Source organism: Heteronotia binoei, chromosome 5 (genome assembly GCF_032191835.1).
Source record: "Heteronotia binoei isolate CCM8104 ecotype False Entrance Well chromosome 5, APGP_CSIRO_Hbin_v1, whole genome shotgun sequence".
Classification (NCBI taxonomy): domain Eukaryota; kingdom Metazoa; phylum Chordata; class Lepidosauria; order Squamata; family Gekkonidae; genus Heteronotia; species Heteronotia binoei.
In genome coordinates, this window is record NC_083227.1 from 123644654 (window position 1) to 123665738 (window position 21085).

A 21085-nucleotide genomic window follows, 5' to 3' on the forward strand; every position below is an offset into this window, starting at 1 on the left:
AAACCCCAAGGCCGATCATGCCAGACCCCAAAATTTCCCCCAAAGTGGGGGATGCTTCACAGTCCTCCCCTAGCCGCATAGTGTCCTAAACCCCTAAAACCTGCCACTAAAGTGACCACCTATTTAACGGCACCTTCCCAAGCCAATTCCACAATCCACTGCACTGCTATGCAGGGTAGGCGAAAAACACACCCCAGCACCAGCCAATCAGCTGGGGCGTAAAAAATTCCTACCCGGCTCCCCAAATGAGGCAACCAGCAATGCCTACATAGCATACAGGGCGGGTGGGAGGGCCGATCGCCGAGGGACTGAAGAAGGGACGGGGAGCTAGCCGTTGACGCGGCTAAACCCCGCCCCCAGCAAAGCGCGCCTAAACGCGGCGCAGTCCCACTCTCCCGCCCTGGAGGGCAAACAGGTCCAAGCAGCCTAGCAGCTACGCTGCAGGCTGCAAGACCACGATTGCCCACCAAGGTCGGAATAACGAGTCGGACACAATACATTGGATTAAAATTGGGCCACTTTATTAACTTACAACATGAACAGCAAGGGAACCCCACCAGCGGCCTGGCCAGGGCTAGGGGTCACCGCGACCGCTCCCCTGCCATTAAACGGGCGAGGACCCAGCCCCCTTTCCGGAGCTGAGCTGCTCAGCTCCCTCCAGGCAGGCCCAGCAGGGAGGCCCGCACCAGAGGGCCCAAACCCAGACGCACGTCTCGGCGGAAAGGCACCCTCTAGCCGAGCCTCCTGGACAGTCTGCATTCTCCAACCCGGGTCTCCAAACCCCAAGGCCGATCATGCCAGACCCCAAAATTTCCCCCAAAGTGGGGGATGCTTCACAGTCCTCCCCTAGCCGCATAGTGTCCTAAACCCCTAAAACCTGCCACTAATAAGGCCAAGTCTCTACTTAGGGCTTAGCACCCACCGGGAGGCCCAAAGCCACCCGCAACCCTTGCTGCAAATCTCTCAGAAAAAGCACGTTACCCTTTTCCGAGAGATGCACCCCATCCCCTCTGTAGAGGTCAGGACATCTCGCTGAAATATCCGGATGGGGTAAATAGTGGCCCAAACCCTTTTCGAGTAATTTCTTAATTTCTTTATTGGCTTTATACCTAGCTCTTTCTAAGGCTGCAGGGTCCACAGCATGACGCCACACTTGGCGGGGCAGCATGGCTGACCAAACTATCGTGGTCTCCGGCCATCGCTCCCTGATGCGCTGGAAGTCATCCCGGGCTTGCCACACCAAGGCCTTACCCTTCAATAACCCCAGATCATTACCTCCCAGGTGAACGATTAAGACCTGTGGAGGAGGACCCGCTCTACCTTTGAATAACAACGGCAGCAAGCCTGGCCACTGAAGGCCCCGGCGCCCCTGCCATTCGATGACCGCATGCTTGCTGAGTCCCAGCTGAGAGCCGACCGCAGTTCTCCGTGCTTGAAGACCAGCCCAAAACACGTAGCTATGGCCGCAGATGAGAACTCGGCACCGGCTCCTCTGGCCAGGAACAGCAGCATCTAAAAAGAGAAAAACCATTAAACACAAACAGAACCAACTCCTGCACACAATCCAATGTGCTCAATGCCCGCAAAAGGGGCGTATGTATGCCTTATAGGCTGAAGAACGCCAACGCCCCAACCTCTGAATAGAGGTGGAAGGCAACCCCATAGCAGCCGCTGTCGAGGCCGCCCCAATTCTAAAGGAGTGGGTACCAAACCGCACCCCTGATAACCCTAACTCACCCAACGCCCTGGACGTAACCGCCCAAAACTGGTGCTTCGTTAATGGCTTACCATCCATGTGTATAAACAAAAATCCGTCCTTGGGCCCGCGCACTGCCAAATAAGCAGCCAACGCATTAACTGGACACAACTCGAGCTCTGAACAACTACCCAGCTCGAGCACAGCACCCCGCTGCAGCTGATCCGTCTTCGAGCGACGGACAGTAATGACCGCCTTAGGCCCCAACAACCTCAGGTCCCTCAGCTGCAAAGCCCTACCAGAAACATCGTTTCTAGATTGAGCTACCAGCTCACTCACTCTAAGCGCCCCAAAAAAGGCTAACAAGGACGCGGCATGGAATAAACATGCCTCGAAAGGCGAGGCACACACCACGCCCCATACCCTCTTTAACCCCTGCAAAATCGACGGAGACACCGGATTCCGCGTGTCAACCCTGGGTCCGGCCTCTCTAGCCCACCCCTCAAGCATCTTTCGAATACGAAAGTCTGCTGTATCCTCCCTATAACCAAGTGCCTTACTTGCAAAAGCCAATGCAGACAGGCACCCCCTAATAGATCGCACGGCCAACCCCTTACCTCGTAACGACACACAGTAATGGAGCAATTCCTCCACCGGGAGGGGCCAAACCCTGCGATACCCTACCTCAGCCCGAAAGTCTTCAAACTGCCGCACGGCCCGCTCGTAAGACTTCCGAGTGCTGGGCGCAATGGCTAGACCTATCGCTCTGCAGGCTTCGGCTCTCCAATCTGCCATAGCTCCTGGGGCATTGGCACCGGCTCTCCGTCTGCCTCCGGGGCCAGCTGACGAAACCTCTCCATCTGTTTACGAGATAGAGCATCAGCCACCCCGTTGCTCACCCCAGGAACATGCCTGGCTAAAAACAATATATTAAGCCGCAAGCAGCGCAGAGTGAAGGCCCTCACCAACCTCATTACCCTCTGCGATTTGGATGAAAGGGAATTAATGACGTGGACTACTGCCATGTTATCACACCAAAAATGGACAGTGTGATTGGCCATATCCTTCCCCCACAGCCAAACCGCAACTAAAATGGGAAAGAACTCGAGAAACGTAAGATCTCGGTTCACCCCTACCTGCGTCCAGGAATCAGGCCAAACATCCGCGCACCAATGTCCGCGAAAATAAACTCCAAAGCCTAAAGATCCTGCAGCATCAGACATGACCTGGAGCTCAGCCTCAAGCCTCAAGTCATCCCTCCAAAAGGAGACCCCGTTGAACGACTCCAAAAATTCTTGCCAAACCTTCAGATCATCCCTCATGCTGCAGGTAACCCTAGTTCTATGCTGGGGCAAGCGCAACCCTGCCATAGCATCACACAGTCTCCTAAGAAACGCCCTCCCAGGAGCAACCACTTTGCAAGCAAAGTTGAGGTGCCCCGCCAATTGCTGCAGTTCCAGCAAAGTGACCTTCTTCCTAAGAAGAAATGCATTAATCCTAGCCCTCAGCTCCTCCACTTTCTGCAAAGGCACCCTAGACAACTGTTTAATTGTGTCTATCTCAATCCCCAGGAAGGTCAACCTCTGGGTTGGACCTTCCGTTTTTTCCGGCGCTAAGGGTACCCCAAGTTCGGCAGTGAGCTCAGCAAAACCGGCCAGCAGCTGGCCGCAATGCCCTGTCCCTACAGGCCCCACAAACAGGTAGTCGTCCAAATAATGAACGACGTCCTGCAACCCCACTTTCTCCTGCACAGCCCATTCTAAAAACGTGCTAAAACGCTCGAAAGCGGAACATGACACAGAGCAGCCCATCGGCAATGCTCTATCCATGTAAAATTGGCCCTCAAAAGAAAACCCTAAGAGATCAAAGTCATCTGGGTGGACGGGCAAAAGGCGAAACGCAGACTTAATATCGCATTTCGCCAACTCAGCCCCCACCCCGCAACGCCTCACCACAGCGATAGCCTGGTCGAAGCTGGTATACCTAACAGAGCATAAATGCTCTGGGATCCCATCATTCACTGACTGCCCCCTAGGAAAAGACAAATGGTGAATCAAACGAAATTCACCAGGCGTCTTTTTGGGCACCACACCTAAAGGCGAGACCCTCAAAGTAGTCACTGGAGGCTGTAAAAAAGGACCAAGGATCCTTCCCTCAGCCAACTCCTTAGCGATCTTGTCTCTAACAACCTGTTCCAAACCTTGGACAGACTTAAGATTTCTAGACATAAACGGAACTCGAGGCCCCTGAAAAGGGATCCTAAACCCAAACTCAAAACCCTCCAACAGGTACAAAGCGTCAGCCCTCCTAGGATACTTAGCCAGCCATCGCTTAAGCGGTCCCACCCTTATCGGGCTGGGGCCCTTTTTTGGCTGGAAAAGCTCCTCCGCTCCCGCCAGGCCTCTTTGGATTCCTGCGCCCCCGGGCTTTAGGGCAGCTGTCAAAGGCATGGGATCCTCCACACAAGGGGCAGGCGTGCTTAAACTGGCACGCCTTTCTATTACACACCCCCAGGGATCCAAAGTCCCAGCAGAGCAAGCGGGGTTGAACCGCCTGCCCCGCTGTACCGCGGGGAGAGCTCGATGAAGCAGATGAGGACGCCCTACTTACTAAGTGACCACTATCTGATCGGTCACCCAGGTTAGGCCTAGCCGGAGACATAACCTGCAGCCAAAGCTGCTGGTGAATCCGATCCCACTGGAGGGACGGATATAGGGCAGCCCTCATTCTAAATTCCTGGTCGTACTGTAACCAGGCTGATCCACTAAAGGCAGTATAACCCTTATAAATAATGTCTAAATATTGGAACAATGATGCCGCCCGCCATGGCTGCGCCCTGGCAATTACCCCGGCATAAATACAGAACCCAGGCAACCAATTAGCCCATGTTCTGTCAACTTTTCTCTTCCGCAGCTTCTCCTTCTCCTTTTCATCTAATTCCTCTTTGTCTTTCTTTTCCATTTCACGATAAAGAAGGGAAAATATGTCCACATACTCTCCCTTCAAAATTTTCTCCCTTGTGGCAGGAAGCAAATGGTCCCCCAGTGGCAGAGCAACCTCCCCAAAAGGCAAGGCTGTAAAAGGCACCATCCCGTACTGAGATGGTGCTCCCAAAATGGGACCAGACAAGCTCATCTGCCCTGTCCCTGGATGCACACAAGGTATGCCCTGCCCCCCTGGCCAAGCCCAATTCTGCACCAGCCCAGCCCCAGAAGGAGTAGGCACACCTAAGCCTGTCCCTGAGGTGCCAAGCCCGGCTACTGTAGCAGGTCCCCATGTTCCCCATGGCCAAACCTGCCCAGACCCAACTTGCAAACCATCACCGGACCTACCTCCAAGTCCAGCCGGCACCACCGGCAAACCAATGCCCGACGTCCGCGCCTCCTCCACCGCACCTGCATCGGGGCCACTGGAACAGGCATCCTTGCCAGGCACGACTCCACCAGACCTGCCCTCAAGAATGGATAACCTGGTGAGAATATTAGCCTGCCTAGCCTTTTTGGATTGCCTAACATCGCCCCCCTTACTTAAGGAAGGAACACCCGCCGCCTGCTCTAAGGCCTGCAGCCTACTCAAAATATTATAATCCACCACCCCTTCACCCTCCTCATCTGAAGAGGATGACGGCGGAGGTGGCCTCCTGGCAGGAGCTTTAGATGGTTTGGGTGCAGGCTTCTTGCCCTTGGACTTGCCTGAACCTTTACCCCCAGACATTTTGCCCACCTGCCTTATAAAAGTGGGACCTAAAATGGCTACCCAACTGTCTTTCCACCCCTTTTTAAGAACCTAAAATGGCCGCCCAAACTGCCTGGCAACAGCCCCAGCTACTAGCACCTCAAAATGGCCGCCCAACTGTCTTTCTGCCCCTTGCCTAGCAACAGCCCCAGCTAACACAGTGTAATGCTACTCCACTATAACTAAGGGTGGTGTGGGGTTTTCAACTGACCCTAGCTCCGATGAAGACTAATGCCACCTCAAGCCCCACACCTGGCCCAAGCTTCCACCAGGATCTATCTCAGATTCTGAGTAGCCTAAACTGCAGTACTGCAGCTTTAAAATTTAGGGCTACCAAGCTCCTGCAACGAACAGGCTGGGCTTCAGATTAACCCTCTACAGGTAAAACACCCAGCCCCAAAACAAGTCAGCCAGAGAACTACTCAGCCAGCCAGCGCCGATTAGCTGCACAATGAAGCTGCGGCCGCCGCTCCTCACGAGGAGCCCAAGGAGCCCAACTCCCTCTATCACCCAGGCCCCAGCTGCACAATGAAGCTGCCGCCGCCGCTCCTCACGAGGAGCACAAGGAGCCCAACTCCCTCTATCACCCAGGCCCCAGCTGCACAATGAAGCTGCGGCCGCCGCTCCTCACGAGGAGCCCAAGGAGCCCAACTCCCTCTATCACCCAGGCCCCAGCTGCAAAATGAAGCTGCCGCCGCCGCTCCTCACGAGGAGCACAAGGAGCCCAACTCCCTCCAGAAGCCCAACTCCCTCTATCACCCAGGCCCCAGCTGCACAATGAAGCTGTGGCCGCCGCTCCTCACGAGGAGCACAAGGAGCCCAACTCCCTCCAGAAGCCCAACTCCCTCTATCACCCAGGCCCCAGCTGCACAATGAAGCTGTGGCCGCCGCTCCTCACGAGGAGCACAAGGAGCCCAACTCCCTCCAGAAGCCCAACTCCCTCTATCACCCAGGCCCCAGCTGCACAATGAAGCTGTGGCCGCCGCTCCTCACGAGGAGCACAAGGAGCCCAACTCCCTCTATCACCCAGGCCCTAGAACTACTCAGCCGGCCAGCGCCGATCCGCTGCACAAGGAAGCTGCCGCCGCTCAAATAAAGCTGCCGCCGCCGCTCCTTGCGAAGAGCACAAGGAGCCCCAACTCGCTCTCTCCACGATGCAAGAAAGACGCGCGAACACCAGCAGCCTCCCGAAAACGCTCCCGATCATCCAGAGCCTCCCGACACGCACGCTCCCAGTCCACCGATCGCCGAGGGACTGAAGAAGGGACGGGGAGCTAGCCGTTGACGCGGCTAAACCCCGCCCCCAGCAAAGCGCGCCTAAACGCGGCGCAGTCCCACTCTCCCGCCCTGGAGGGCAAACAGGTCCAAGCAGCCTAGCAGCTACGCTGCAGGCTGCAAGACCACGATTCTCCCAGAATTACAACTGATCTCCAGCTGCAAAGATCAGTTCCCCTGGTAGAAATGGGAGCTCCACAGAGGAGACTGTATGGCACCACATCTTTTCTGAACTCCCTCCACTCCCCAAACTCCACCCTCCTCAGGCACTGCCCCCAAACCTCCAGTAACTTCCCAAGCTGGAGGTGGCAACCCTACTGTAATGAGAATTACCAAATGAGCATTCTAACCAGCATGCCAATTCAAATTGTGTTAAGGATGCACACCCAAACTGGGTGAAACCAATCAGTTCTGGGCCTGGCCAATCCCATGTGTGCTCCTCTCATAAATAAGAAGCAAACAGTTGGGGTCCATAAATGTGTCTATTGGGGCTTTGATTTATCTCCTGGACAGTTGGAGTTATGTAGTAAGAGTTCTTACGTTACTTGAAGGTTTGAGACAAAGCCTCCCATTTGGGTCTGCTTCCATCTCATTCCCACCCATCTAAGTGAATATTTACCCTACTCTCTCTCTCTCTCGGCTTGGCTTCGCGAACGAAGATTTAAGAAGGGTGCAATAGTCCACGTTTGCTGCAGGCTCTGCCAAGCTATTCGGCCTAGAAGTTAGTCTGAAGAAGACAGAAGTTCTCCACCAGCCTGCACCCCAGGAAGATTATCACCCCCCCTACCCTACTAATGTTGTGAAAATCAACAATGACTGAAAATTATGGCAGTGTTGTCAAGCCCAACAGGGGAGTGATTCACCTTCACCAGACCAGCTAAATAAAATGTTGTGGCTTTTTAAACTTTACTATACTGCACTAAAGCACCTTAAACTGATATCTTTCCTCTTTGCAGGTGTCCTACGTAAAGGCCATTGATATCTGGATGGCTGTGTGCCTGCTGTTTGTATTCTCAGCTCTTCTGGAATATGCTGCTGTCAACTTTGTCTCCCGACAGCACAAAGAGCTGCTCAGGTTCAGGAGAAGGAGGCGGCACCATAAGGTAGGCAATACTCAAGTTAGTATCACCATGCAGAGCACAGCTGAAATGATGCATCCAGGACACAAGTTTAAATTCATTCTGAGAAAAACTTGGGGTTGGCAGCCATTATATACGGCAGGCACATTGCAGCCTGCACATCATGTGTGTGTGAAATGAATACCATGCGTTTGAAAGGGAGATGAGCATATCAGCCAGTTGCAAAGTGCCTTGGATACGCATCCAAATCTATGCTCCCTGGCACATGTTCTTTGAAAATACTTATGCTTTCACAGTAACACATCTCCCCCTTTGAACCTTATTGTGCTCACTGCATGATGCACAGTGGATACTTAAGAAAGCTGTCTAATACATAAAGAATAAAACAGCCCTTACTGTATGGGTACATTAAGGAGGGAGTAGGATTTGAGAGAATCAAAGTACAAGCCTATCCAGTTGTCCTTATGACATTCAGCTTGCTCTCCATTTATGACAAAATATGTTGACTGTCAATTCAAGGGCTTATATCTATAAGTGAAATTCTCCCAGCTATGATGGCTGCCTTGCTTCACATGCTGCTGTTTTCATGCACACTCCATGCTGCTTTACTAGTTGGGTTGGGAGGCAGGAGCGATCTTGGAATGGCATCCTTCAAGGGCCAGTTTCACACAGCCATGCAAGTAAGTGCGGCTTATTACCTCACCAGCCAAGTATCTGATTAGGTCCATGGCCATTCTAACCAGGATTAATGTCCCTTGCTCATGACTAATGGTAGTTTGAACAAAATGAGTTGGGTTGGTTTGTCCTCCCTGTACCACCAAAGGTTCAGCAACCTCAACTTAGACCTTCCTTGTGATGGAGCATGGAATATAAAGAGAGATGAAGGCTCAATTCTATGCCCATTTTATTTAACCATGTCAAAATCTTTAGTGGCAAAAACAAAAGAAGGGAATGATCAGCTGTACAGATCTAAACTATGTAAAAGCTGCTTAGTCAAACAATCCTGTATGAAACCTGATCCTTGCAATTGAGTTCACTGGTGACTACATGAAAGAGAAATGAGTTCATTCGCACTGGGATTTTTCAGAAGAAGAAAACAGTTAACTTAGTGTGGACTTTTTAAAAGAGTAGCAACAGGAGGGCTTTGTTACCTCTGTGCCATTGGCAAAACACTGCCGCTTAGGAGGAGTCATTGCTTGGAGGAAACATTAGACAACACAACAACTTTAGATTAGAAACAGTGGGAGGCCCACAGCAAAATGCTGTTGATTGTTTTCAGCTTGCTTGAGGGTGGCAGCTGCTGGAACAATCTCAGCAGATGCTCTTTAACTGCCAAAGGTGGCTGCAAAAGATAGACCCACAAAAGCTTGCCAGAAAGGGGAAATCTCACTGTCCCCAGCTTCCTCAACTTTTTCTCTTGGTCCCCCATCCCATCCCCTCCCCTGTAAAAAACCCAAAGGTGCAATCAAAGACAGCAGATATTGATTACCGGTAAATAATGTTTCATGTTAGCTACATCAGGGGATCTAGTAGAATAGTTGTCCTTTCTACTCACAGCCTGTGATTAGAAAAGACTGTCCCAAAGTTTTTGTCCATATCCCCTACCCCAATTGCCTGATTGCCTCCTGCCATTTCCTCCCTCCCCCACACAGGCTTTTACCCCCGTCTTATTACTGGGTACTATTCTAGGTTGCACTGAAAAGCCAAATTGCCACTTAACACATAGACAGCTCTTTTACTATTGGGAGGCAAAGTTAGCCCCCAGCTTTTTTTAACATTTAAGATTTTTCAGCAAACCTGATCTGCAGAAATATCTCCCCTATCTCTATGTGGTTTCATTGTGCTGATCTGCACTCTGGATCAAGTTCATAAATAGACATATGATTGCCAGGATTGCAGCACTAGGTATTCTGTGTCTCCTCTACCTACCTATCTGGCAGGTGCATATTTTCCACTCTCCACAGTCCAATGTAGCTTCACCCACTAAAAAAACCTTCCCCTTCTATACAACTAGTAAAGATTTACAACCCCTAAGAATAACAGGATGGCTATGTCTGCATTAGATCAAACAATAATGAAAGTGAACTACGAGAACATGATGAGTTCCAAATTTAATTGTGACCAGTACTATTGCTGCCTTCTGTGAAAAAGATTGTAGCACTGCTTAGTTACTACTATGTTTGTGGCAAAAAGGAGGACACAAACTATTATGTCCCTTTTCTTTTTTAATTTGCTTTGACTCTCTTTTGGGGAAGGGGGTTAATAAAAGTATAAATAGACAAATGAAATAATCTCACTGGACTAGTCCCTTTTGGGGGGTGGGGCGTGGAATATGCAAACTACTTTGAACTTCTGAGAATTCTTCAGGCTGTCTGTGAAGATTTGGCGAGTGATAAGCAAAATAAAATAAGTCTAGATGAAACTGAATGGGTTGAATTTGAAAGTTCATTTTGAATAGCACTATGACAGAGAGGACAAGAGTTACATGATATGAAACTGGTCATTTTAATGATCTTTTCACAAACTTCAGTTAACTAGCGTTCCCTCTCCCCAGTGCACCATGTTCTACGCAGGGGTATCGAACTCATTTGTTATGAGAGCTGGATCTGACATAAATGAGAAGTTGTCGGGCCAGGCCATGTGTGTCATAAAATGTAATGCCAGGCAGGGGAGACACAAACTTTATAAAGGACACGGACAAACACACACACTCAGCCTAATCTACTTCATTGGCTTGTTGAGCCTCAGCCAACCGAAGGAAGAGAGGCTTGGCTGCTGTGCAATTGAGAGAGCCTGGCAAAGCTAGCTCTCCTTCCCCCACTTCCTCCCCAAGGGAGCAGCTTTGCTGTGTAGCTCCTGTGCGATGGAGCAAGCCTGGCAAAGCAAATTGTGATGCAAAAGAAAGCAAGAGAGGGAGAAGGAAGCAGATGACAGTGAGTTGCTCATGGGCCTGATAGGAGCCCTCTGGGGGCCTGATTCGGCCCCCAGGTCACACGTTTACACTTCTGTTCTAAAGGGAGGGTCTCTACCAGAATTCTCAGTGCCTTTGCCATGCTACATATTCCTGGATTCTTTGGTACTACCAGTGATAGTTAAAGTGATATAAACATACTCTTGGCAGCTGATTAAATTCTCTGTCAAATTCAATTTGGACTTCCTCTTTTGTCAGTGTGGAAACTGTGCATGAAGCCTCCTATTTATATTTGTATTGATTGCTTGGGATCAGTAGTTTGGAAGAAGGCTTGAAGGAGACAGGAGCCTTTGTTCACAGCAGGTTTCTGCTGTTCCTGTTTCCACCACAGCTCTCATTCTGTCTCCTTTGCAGTACTAGGGTACTTTAGTGTTAATGTTCAGCAGGCAGCAGAGCAACCAAAATGAAAGGAGAACACCTTTGTTGAGCAGGAAAGCATTGGGGTTTCTGCCACTCTGGAGAAATATCTCCTTTGCTGCTTCTTAAGTGACTTCACTTTTGGGCAGATCAGTCCTCACTGAATGTCCATGTCTGCATGGCCCCTGCTGAGGGTGACTTACACAGAATGCAAGTCCATATATTTTGCTTATGTTGCTCCTGAGATTCTCAAACCTGGGTGGTGCAGAAGTTCTGCCCTTTCACCTGGACAAATTCTGGAGCATCAGGCAAGGGGAAGAGTGCGGGCACTGAACCACATCTTATGGCTCTTTTATTACTGAGGAGCATCTATGTCACATGAAGGAACACAAAAAAGCAAACAGAAAACCATAGGAACTTAATATTAGAATGAAGTCCCTGTTGGCAAGCCTGAAGTATCTGATTCAGCTTCTTTAAAATCAGTCAGAGGATCTAGCAGGTCCTTCCTCTGCCAGTCTTTTATCCTTCCATTTTTTTTGTAGAGAGTCCTGCACTAGCCAAACCCATGAATCCAGACAACCTAATCATTTCCAAGATCTGTGATGAATTTTCTCTAATGTTCTAATATGAATCCCCAAAGTAGAAATGTTCCCATAAATCTTTGCATGGGTTTGTCCGGTTCTGCAGCACTGAGTTTGTGCTTCCAGGAATTTGAGAAGTCACCTGACCTGCCTCTATAATAGTAGAAAAGAGTAAGAGTCCAGTAGAACCTTAAAGGCTAACAAAATTAGTGGTAGGGGATGGCTCATACCCTACCACAAATTTTGTTTGTCTTGAAGGTGCTACTGGACTCTTTTCTACCGCCACAGACAGATTAACACGGCTACCCATCTTGATCTGCCTCTATAAAAAAAAGCTACAATGCAGATTTCAACGCTTCATTCACATAGTTCTTGCTTCACATTACTGCCACCTGCTGGCAACAGGAAGGTTTTAAAACTCATGTAAAGGAGAGTAATGCGTTTCTGGAAAGCACCTTTGATAAGCACAAATTCTTGTTGAGGTCGAAAAGGCCATTTCCCATTCCATTTCTTAAGTCACCCCTTCACTTTTAACTTAATGGCAATTTTCAATGCTTCATCTATCATAGAAATTAAAACAGCAAAATCCACTTAATAATTAGATAACCCACATTTTCTTGTGTCACCATAATCTAAATCTGCCTATTAAACAAATTGGAATCTCTTTTTATAATTTAATGCCAAAAGTGTAGAAATAATAATTCTATGAACTTCCAACTGACTTTTATCTTGGTGCTAATTCAGAACAAATATTATGTATGCATGGAAATCCCACAGGGGGAACAGCACACAGATCTATCAAAGTACTTGAAAGCCTCCTCCAGCCTCACGCAGCATGGAGCATTACCTATTGCCAAGAGCAGCTGTTCTTAGCAGAGCTATGCTGTGATCTCTTACTTGATTTACTCCTCTTATGCCAGGCTCTCCTTCTCCATCCCTGAGAAGAAGAATCAGAAAGGGGGGGGGAGGCATTTCTAGATGCTGGGATTTCCCCTTGATGAGGTTGCCAAACTCCAGGTGGGGGCTGGAGATCTCCTGTAATTACAACTGACCCTCCAGACTACAGAGAACAGTTCCACTGGGGAAAATGGCTGCTTTGCAGGGTGGGCTGTATGGCATTGTATCCACTGAGCTCCCTCTGATCCCCAAGCTGTCTGCTCCCCAAACCGTCTCCCCCCAACCGTCTCCTCCCCAAACCGTAGTCCCCTGAGCAAGCACCAGTCATTTCTGACTCTGGAGTGACGTCGCTTTCATGACATTTTCATGGCAGACTTTTTACTGGGTGGTTTGCCAGCCACTGCTAAGTCCACATTCTTTCATCTTAGGCGGTAAAGGCAGTTGGCCCCTTTCCTGGAGCATAGCAACCTGGCAACAGTGATCCATGCAACGGTAACCTCGAGGTTGGACTACTGTAATGCCCTCTACATGGGGCTGCCCCTGTGCCGAACCCGGAAGTTGCAGCTAGTGCAGAATGCCACTGCCTGGCTGTTATTAGGGCTCCCCAGGTGGGAGCACATTCAGCCAGTGCTTTGGGGACTGCACTGGCTGCCAATAATATACCGGGTTCAGTACAAGGTGCTGGTTATCACCTTTAAAGCCCTATATAGCCTACCTACCTTAGGGACCGTCTCTCCCCACATGTTCCCCAGAGAGTGCTTAGATCTGGTTCCCAAAATCTGCTAGTAATCCCCGGGCCAAAGGAGGCCCGTCTGAAGTCAACTAGGTATAGGGCCTTTTCAATCACAGCCCCCTGCTGGTGGAACCAGCTACCGGAAGAGGTGAGGGCCTTGCGGAACCTTGGGCAGTTCCGCAAGGCCTGTAAGATGGTCCTCTTCCGGTTGGCATATAATTGACTAGTACCTAAAAACTGCGAAGGAATGGTTGTGAGAACAGCACCGAACTGTTAGATTGTTTTCTTGTTTTATAGTTTTAACTGTTGTAAATTATTCAATGTATTTTAATATTTATTAACATTGTTTTGAATTGTATGTTGTAAGCCGCCCTGAGCCCGCCTTGGTGGGGAGGGCAGGATATAAATCGAATAAATAAATAAATAAATAAATAGTTCTAAATCTAACTAAAATCATGAGGTCTTAGGGCAAGTCCACAAATTCCCAGTTCATTAACACTAGTAAACATAAGGGAACATGTCTAAATTATAAATCCTATCACTGTAGCCATAACATTGTAAGATGAGAAAGATGAAAAGGAGTACTGTCAGGTAAGGTTGCCAACTCTGGGTTGGTAAATTCCTGGAATTTTGGGGGTGGCTCCTAGGAAGGGTAGAGGATGGACTTCAGTAGAGTATCATGCCATAATCAACCAAGTAGCTGTTTTCTCCAGGGAAGCTAATCGCTGCGGTCTGGAGATCAGTTATAATTTCAGAAGATCATTAGACCACACTTGGAACTTGGCAACACTGCCAAAGGGAGGCAAAAATTTTGGATAATTCTTGGCATCTGCTTTTTGAAGAGCAGCCCTCAACTATGCTGTATGACAAGCTAGCTTTGCAACAAAGGGAAGTTGGCAATATAGTTTGTGATACGGCATGCACGGATCAAAGAAAATAAGTCAAAAACCCTGCTTTCCCTAACCAAGCCTTTGGGCATTCTAAAAAGACTGTTTTCATCCCGGGTTTAATAGGTCATAAAGAACAATATATATTTAGATGCCCAGATTCTGCTAATGTGAACAGGGTCAGATCTGGGGGGGGGGCAGAGGGGGGTGCTTGCACCGGGTGCCAACAGAGGGGGTGCGCCAAATTGGGTATGGAGTCCATTGTATTCTTTGGGATCATAAGATAGAATGGCCCATAAGGGGGCATAATTTTTTAATTTCCCCCCCCCCAAAAAAAAAACCATGTAGATCTGGTCCTGAATGTGAAATAGCATAGAAGGAAACATAAGTAAAATGGTAGATAAAGAAGAGATCCCACACTCTTGAGTGCTGACTGGAGGCAGAACCAATGGACTTGAAGTAAAATTGGTGTGGGTTTGCAGACCTATCCCTGCTATTGAATCTAAAAGGCTTTGTTGGTAAGTCATATGCCTTTTATCTAATTCTAGATCAAGCAATGCTTTATCCCATATTGTTTTGCTCAGGTTTCCCAAAGTGCTTTCAACCACATTCATAAGTTTCTGGCTGTGACCTTGTGACAGTGTAATTCATCCATACCATGCAATATGAAAAGCAGGGCCATTCTTAAAAGATACTCTCCAAAGAATGACTAAAGGAAGCTGCTGCATGTACAGAAGGGTTTGCTACATTATTCAAAAAAAAATTCAAAGTGGGAAGGGTGGGAAGAGTGGGTGCAAACTGCCATTAGAATTAGGGTGCAAACTGCCATTAGAATTGATGGGTGCAAACTGCCATTAGAATTAGGATGGCTTTTTTTCTCCAATGCATTGCTGACATCGAATTGGGAAAAACAACATTTTAAATGGCCTGTGTCTTAATATAGATCATTCTTCTATATATTTATATCTGGAGCAGCAACTGGTGGAATTGCTAAGTAACCTTTGAATTTAGAGCAGTGGATGCCAACAGGGTACTCTTGGGTGCCATGGCACTTGTCAATGTCTTTTCTGGTGTCCACTCGCTTCCTCTCAGAGCATCTCTTCCCCAAAGCAAAGAGCCAATCCTAGCTTTCATCCAGTCAGAGCTGCTTCTGAAGATCCCAAAAGACATTACCCTTGTGTCTACAGGAAGCACCTTTTGGGAAACAGCTCCCTCTGTTATAGGAGAACCCTTGGCTTGGAACCCCTTAACGGTTTGTGGAACTTCCCAGTGTTTTGTGATTAAGCCTAACACCCATGTGAGACATTTTGTGATTGGTCACAGCCAGGGGTCGTTTTGTAGAAAAATAGGTGGTGGAGCTCATTAGCATATGCTACCACCACCCCAGCCAAAAGCAATTTGATGCAAGAAAGGAGAGCCCTGGGAGAGTGAGGCCTGCTTGGGATGGCTAGAGATCCAGCCAGCCCACCCAGGCCTCGCCCGCATGGAGCTTTCCTAGGCCACCTTCTCCTCACAGTCAAAAGGCCAGAAAACCACCCACCACCCAAAATCACATAAGAAGTGGAGAAAGAGTGGTGCATGCTTCTCCAGGTGTTAATGAGGGTTGCTGGGGATGTGTCAAAGTCCCTGGTAGCTGGCTGGCTGCCTGCCTGCTCTCCTAATCCACCTACTATTCAATGGACAAGGTAGGTGGAGAGGAAGAGGAGGAACCCTCAGAAAGGTTCAGGAGCTGTGCTCCTGTGAGCTCCTGCTGAATCTGAGGCCTGGTCAAAGCTATTTTGATATGGTAGGCATTACCTGTAAGGGTGGTCTTAGCCAATAAGCAATAGAGACAGCTGCCATGGGCTCTTTCTGAGGGAAGGTTGACCACCCATGGCCCCTTCACCTCAAGAGTAGGAAGAAGAAAAAGCAGACTTCCACTGCCACTGCTCTAACCCACTCTGTCTGGGGCCCTGACCACTTGCAGCGACAGCCAGTCATGCCTGTCCTGTCTGAGGCTCAGACAGTGGCTGCTTGTGCTTGTACTCACTCCATTTTAGGCTTGGGCAGCTGACTTCTGGCGTAAACTTGGACCCACCTCATACAGGGTGAGAATCACTCCTCACTTGGCCCAGGCAGAGGGATGTGCCAAAAGGCAGTGGTTCTGAAGAATCACTAAAACCTTCACTGATTACATGTTCATAAAATTCCTAAACCACACACAGGCTCAACGAGTTTGCAAACTCCTAAGAGCATAAGAGAAGCCATGTTGCCACCCCCACCCCCCAGCACTCCTGATTTAGAGCACCAGAGCAACTAACTCAGATTCTGAAGTATGGGTCATTGGTTAAATTGGTTTATCTTCCTGGCTCTGTACTTTGACCAGATCACTTTGGTTCAGTCACTCCAGATATGGAATAGGGATAACACCTAACTTTGAAGACCCCTTTTGGATTCTCCAAATGGGGAAGTACGGAAAAAATAGAGATTCATTGTATTATTGCAGTGAATAATCTGAGTTATCTTATTTTATTATTCATCAATGCCAGGAAGAGGAGGGAGAGAATTTAATATACTGTCTCTGGAAAATAGTTTATACATACAACATAGGTATTCCCACTGGGGTCCTCCTAATTGCTATTTTTTTTAATTTTTAAACTGTCAGAATAGGTCTATTAAATTAAAAAAATTATTGAACTGCTCCTGTTATTCCCTGCTAGCTTCTACCCATCTAAAATCATGCTTGCATGGCAAGTGAAGTCCCTGGCAATCAAACTCTCAGGGCACAGCTGTAGTGCAGATCTATATTAATGATATACCAGTTTAATGGTAGGGCTGAGAGTTGGAAGATAGTGAGAATTCATAGCACATACAATTCCTACAATACATATGTACATCTGATTCCTTGAAAAAAAAGGAATAGCTGTTAAACCAGTCTCAATCTATGGAGTAGGTGTGCTTCCTTTTACTTCTTCAAAAACCTATTTAAAAAATGGAAATAGGAAGCACAGAGTTGAAGGTCAGCAGCCAAAGAACCAAAAGGAAAGGGGAAGATTCATCACGAATACAGTCTATTCGTGATGCATACAGGTATCTTTTAATGGATGACCCTTTATGCTAAAAGTCCATGTAACTCCATAGAAATTTTCATGGAATGATTTTTACTATAAGAGTTACATGGAGCCCACTCCTTCTGGGCAAGCCAATGATAAAGAAGGTATGGATGGGGAGGAGGGGCAGAAGCAAAACAGGGGATATATTTATTGAAAGAAAAATAATAATGTTTCCAGAAGAAAAGATAGATCAATCCACTTTCTGGTTGTAAAGAGATCCCCTGCTTTGCATCTGTACATTCCACTGCACCCATCTATAAGGCTAATCTCCTCAAGAAAGGGTTGCCCCCCCTTGAGCAAAGCATCATGGGAGATACATGTCCCCAATTGCACTGGGACTGAGTCATGACAGGAGAGCCTTATAGCGAGGGTGCACTGTCTATATCTTATTTGTAAGTAGAGCCCTATGTTCAATATATTTCAGGAGGATGATACTGGAGAAGGCAGGTTCAACTTCTCTGCCTATGGGATGGGGCCTGCCTGCCTGCAAGCCAAGGATGGCATCTCGGTGAAAGGAGCCAACAACAACAATACGGCGAACCCAGCCCCACCTCCTTCAAAGTCTGCTGACGAAATGCGCAAGCTTTTTGTCCAGCGAGCCAAGAAGATAGATAAGATCTCGCGAATCGGCTTCCCCATGGCTTTCCTCATCTTCAACATTTTCTACTGGATTATATACAAGATTGTCCGAAGGGAAGACGTACACAACCAATGAGGGGACAGAATTCAAGGAAGGATGGATGATTGAGAAGGCAAGAAAAATGGTTCCTCTATACACACCATGTGCAATAGCAATGCAGTGATGCATGAATTTAAGAATGTGGCAATATCTATTTTAAAAAGTGGGGTGACTTTTAAAAAAATATATGAACTGAAGAATACTATAGGGGTGGGCGGGCTATGGGATGAAAGCTTTCAAAACTTGAGTCAGGGGAGATTAGGGGGGCAAACTGTTTTACAGTATAAGGAAGTTTAGGATTGCTTTGGCAGCAGTCCAGGCAGTGTAATATATTAAATATATATTCATGCTTAATTATAATGCAAAAAGAAATCCTTTTTTAGCCTATTAACAGCTTAAATTCTAAAGCCAATGGAATGATTCATAATTCCATGTGCAAAGAGGACTGCAATTATGCTTAAACCAGACTCTTGCTCTATAAGGCCATACCAGTTTCTAAGCAAGCACGCTTTAAAAAGTACAAGTAAAAGAGAAAGTCATATAACTGTATACTTCCTTGTGTTGTTCACATATGGTTTGAAGATGGGATGATTTAGATGGGAGGGGAGATTTTAAATGAAAAAGGCTCAGGGTTTGCAGGGATTAGTAGATGGTTAGCTAGTTCACATATTAGAAAGCAATCATTTTATGATCCCCAAAATCTTATATAATATTTACTTAAGAGTCCAATATCCATTTCAGAGTTGTGCACATTGGACTTTTAAAATCCCACAGTAACAATCTGAAATTATAACATTTGTTGCACTTAAACAAATGGGAAATGTTCCTGTTGATTTCAAGGAGATACTGGCTGTGCCTTCTGTTTTCAGTGCAGGTGGTATAAGCTGTGGCTTTCAAATAAATCACTACTCATACTTGTTGACTTCAGTGGGATTCCCCCAGTGTGATCACAGCGGTAAGGAAAGCAGTGTTTAAAAAATATAATTTATCTTAAAATGATTGCTGTATTTCTTTTAAAAAGATGCTAAGTTGCTAAATAAGCCAATAGCAACTGTGAGGCTTTAAAACAAAACCTACGCAAGCCAGGTATGCCACTTCTGCTCTTTAGAGAGAAGAAAACTATTGGAATGCCTGCATAGAGGATGTGTGTGCGGTGTGCAGGTATGTGTGTGTTTAAATGGAAGCAACAGAAAAATTTAATGTGTAAATCTGGGTTGGGGAAGGGGAAAGGATAGTATATATACAGAAAAGCCAAGCATTATTTTCTGACATTTCATAGCATTACTTATATTCAAAAGGAATCTCTAGCCCAGCTATATTTTTGTAACTCTTCAGTGCTGCATTTAACTCTCATGTCTAGCAAGATCCAGCTTTTGCAGCTCCTCTGCAGTTTGGCATTTGTGGGAATCTTCTCCCCTCTATGGGCCGTATTAATGCTACATTGCAGGAAGAGAGATACTTATCAGGGTTTACATGAACTGGGGATGAGAGCAGAGCAGCTCCACAGGGGAAGTTTAAGTTTTAATGGGGAAACTTTTTACAGCAATAGAAAGTGTAGTAAGTGTTGAGAGTGGAAAAGGGGGGTGGAAGAGAAAGGAAATCTGTTTATATAGCTATGAGGAGCTGATGTGGGAATCCCAAGCCTTTTGGTGCACTTGTCAAGGCACTAAATTGCTGATTTTTAGTTAAATTTTTGGCACCTTAGAAAGATAAGATTAAGCTATTCAAAGAGTGGAAAGACAATCACTGGAATGTTTCCTTGTAATGTCTGGATCGGTGGAGAACTGTAGCCCAAATTAAGCTCCCAATGTTACAACTTCTAGTATTCAGATTGTGTTTCTTACAGCCAACATGCAGTACAGAAACTATCTTCAGAGGCACATTCAACTTTGCCACTCAGAATCCAACATTGATTTCCCACTCACCTTACGCTGCTCTTAAGTTCCTCTTCTCAGCGGGGCTTCTTTCCAATTTCACACTATCTGCTCTGGGGCTGCAAGTAACATCAGCGTTTTTGCACAGCAAACAGAAACCTCTAAAAACCAGTTTCTGTTTGCCGCTCAAAAACGCTGGTGTTACTTGCAGCACTTGGGCAGATAGTCTGAAATTGGAAGGAAGTCCCGCTGAGAAGAGGAACATAAGAGCAGCATAAGGTGAGTGGGGAATTGGTCTGAGTCCAGATTTCTGCAGCATGTTTGGTTCACTTCAATCCAACAGCCAAGAAATTGGTTTCACATTCCAAGAGCAGTAGCAGCCAATATTTTAAAAAGAATCAATTCAAAACTAGACCCCCTAATTCTTTGCCAATCTATCTGGTGGGTTCAGGAATCCAGTAACTCTGATTTATAAAATGAAGACCACATTTTATGGCTAGACCTCTACTGAGGATGTGTGCATGTAAAGTGCTGTCAAGTCACAGCCAGCTAACACCAATCCCATAGGATTTTCAAGTGATTAAGCAGAGGTGGTTTGCCATTGACTTCCTCTGCAGAGTCTTCCTTGGTGGTCTCCCATCCAAGTACCAACCCTGGTTAGCTTCCAAGATCAGATGATATTGGGCTCTACTATACCATTTCACATCCCTAAGTGAGGAGAAGTTGGTTCAAACAAAAATCAATAGCCTCTATTGATTTTTAGTATCCTAATCAAGTATCAAAATCAGAAATAAGTACTGGAGTTCATATAACCATGTGACATGTATCCTATCATTACACTGTTCAATGTCTGAAGCCTTCCTGCAGGCTAAGGAACCATCCTTCATTTAAGTCGGGAAAGATTCCTTAGGCTGGAAGAAGGCTAAAGCTTCTGTTAAGGTATCTGCCAGAATCGAGAGAGCCGCACCCACAAAATCAGGTTCATTTATTTTTATTTGATTTATATCCCACCCTCCCTGCCAAAGCAGGCTCAGGGCGGCTCACAACATAAAACCACAACAAACAGTTTAAACCAATACATATTATAAATTACACATTCAATTAAAACAGTCACACCATTAATAATTAAAACAATCAGAGTAATTTGGTGCTAATATCTTTGATGTTATATGTTTCAGTTTTCAGTGCTCAACGTCAGTTGAAAGCCAACTGGAAGAGAGTGGTCTTAC

General features: G+C 47.0%; 1 protein-coding gene across 2 annotated transcripts in view; it reads left to right on the forward strand.

Annotated features, from left to right (window-relative positions):
• Nucleotides 1-18973, forward strand: part of GLRA1 (glycine receptor alpha 1) — a 120330-nt gene extending 101357 nt beyond the window's left edge. Inside the window, exons 8-9 of one of the 2 annotated variants that reach the window (XM_060238315.1) lie at nucleotides 7663-7809; nucleotides 17728-18973. In XM_060238315.1, coding sequence (XP_060094298.1) covers nucleotides 7663-7809; nucleotides 17728-18018 — 438 coding nt within the window. In that variant the 3' untranslated portion in view covers nucleotides 18019-18973. Of the gene's footprint in view, nucleotides 1-7662; nucleotides 7810-17703 lie in introns of both variants that reach the window. The other variant, XM_060238314.1, reaches the window with a different exon arrangement.
• Nucleotides 18974-21085: the final 2112 nt, after the last annotated feature.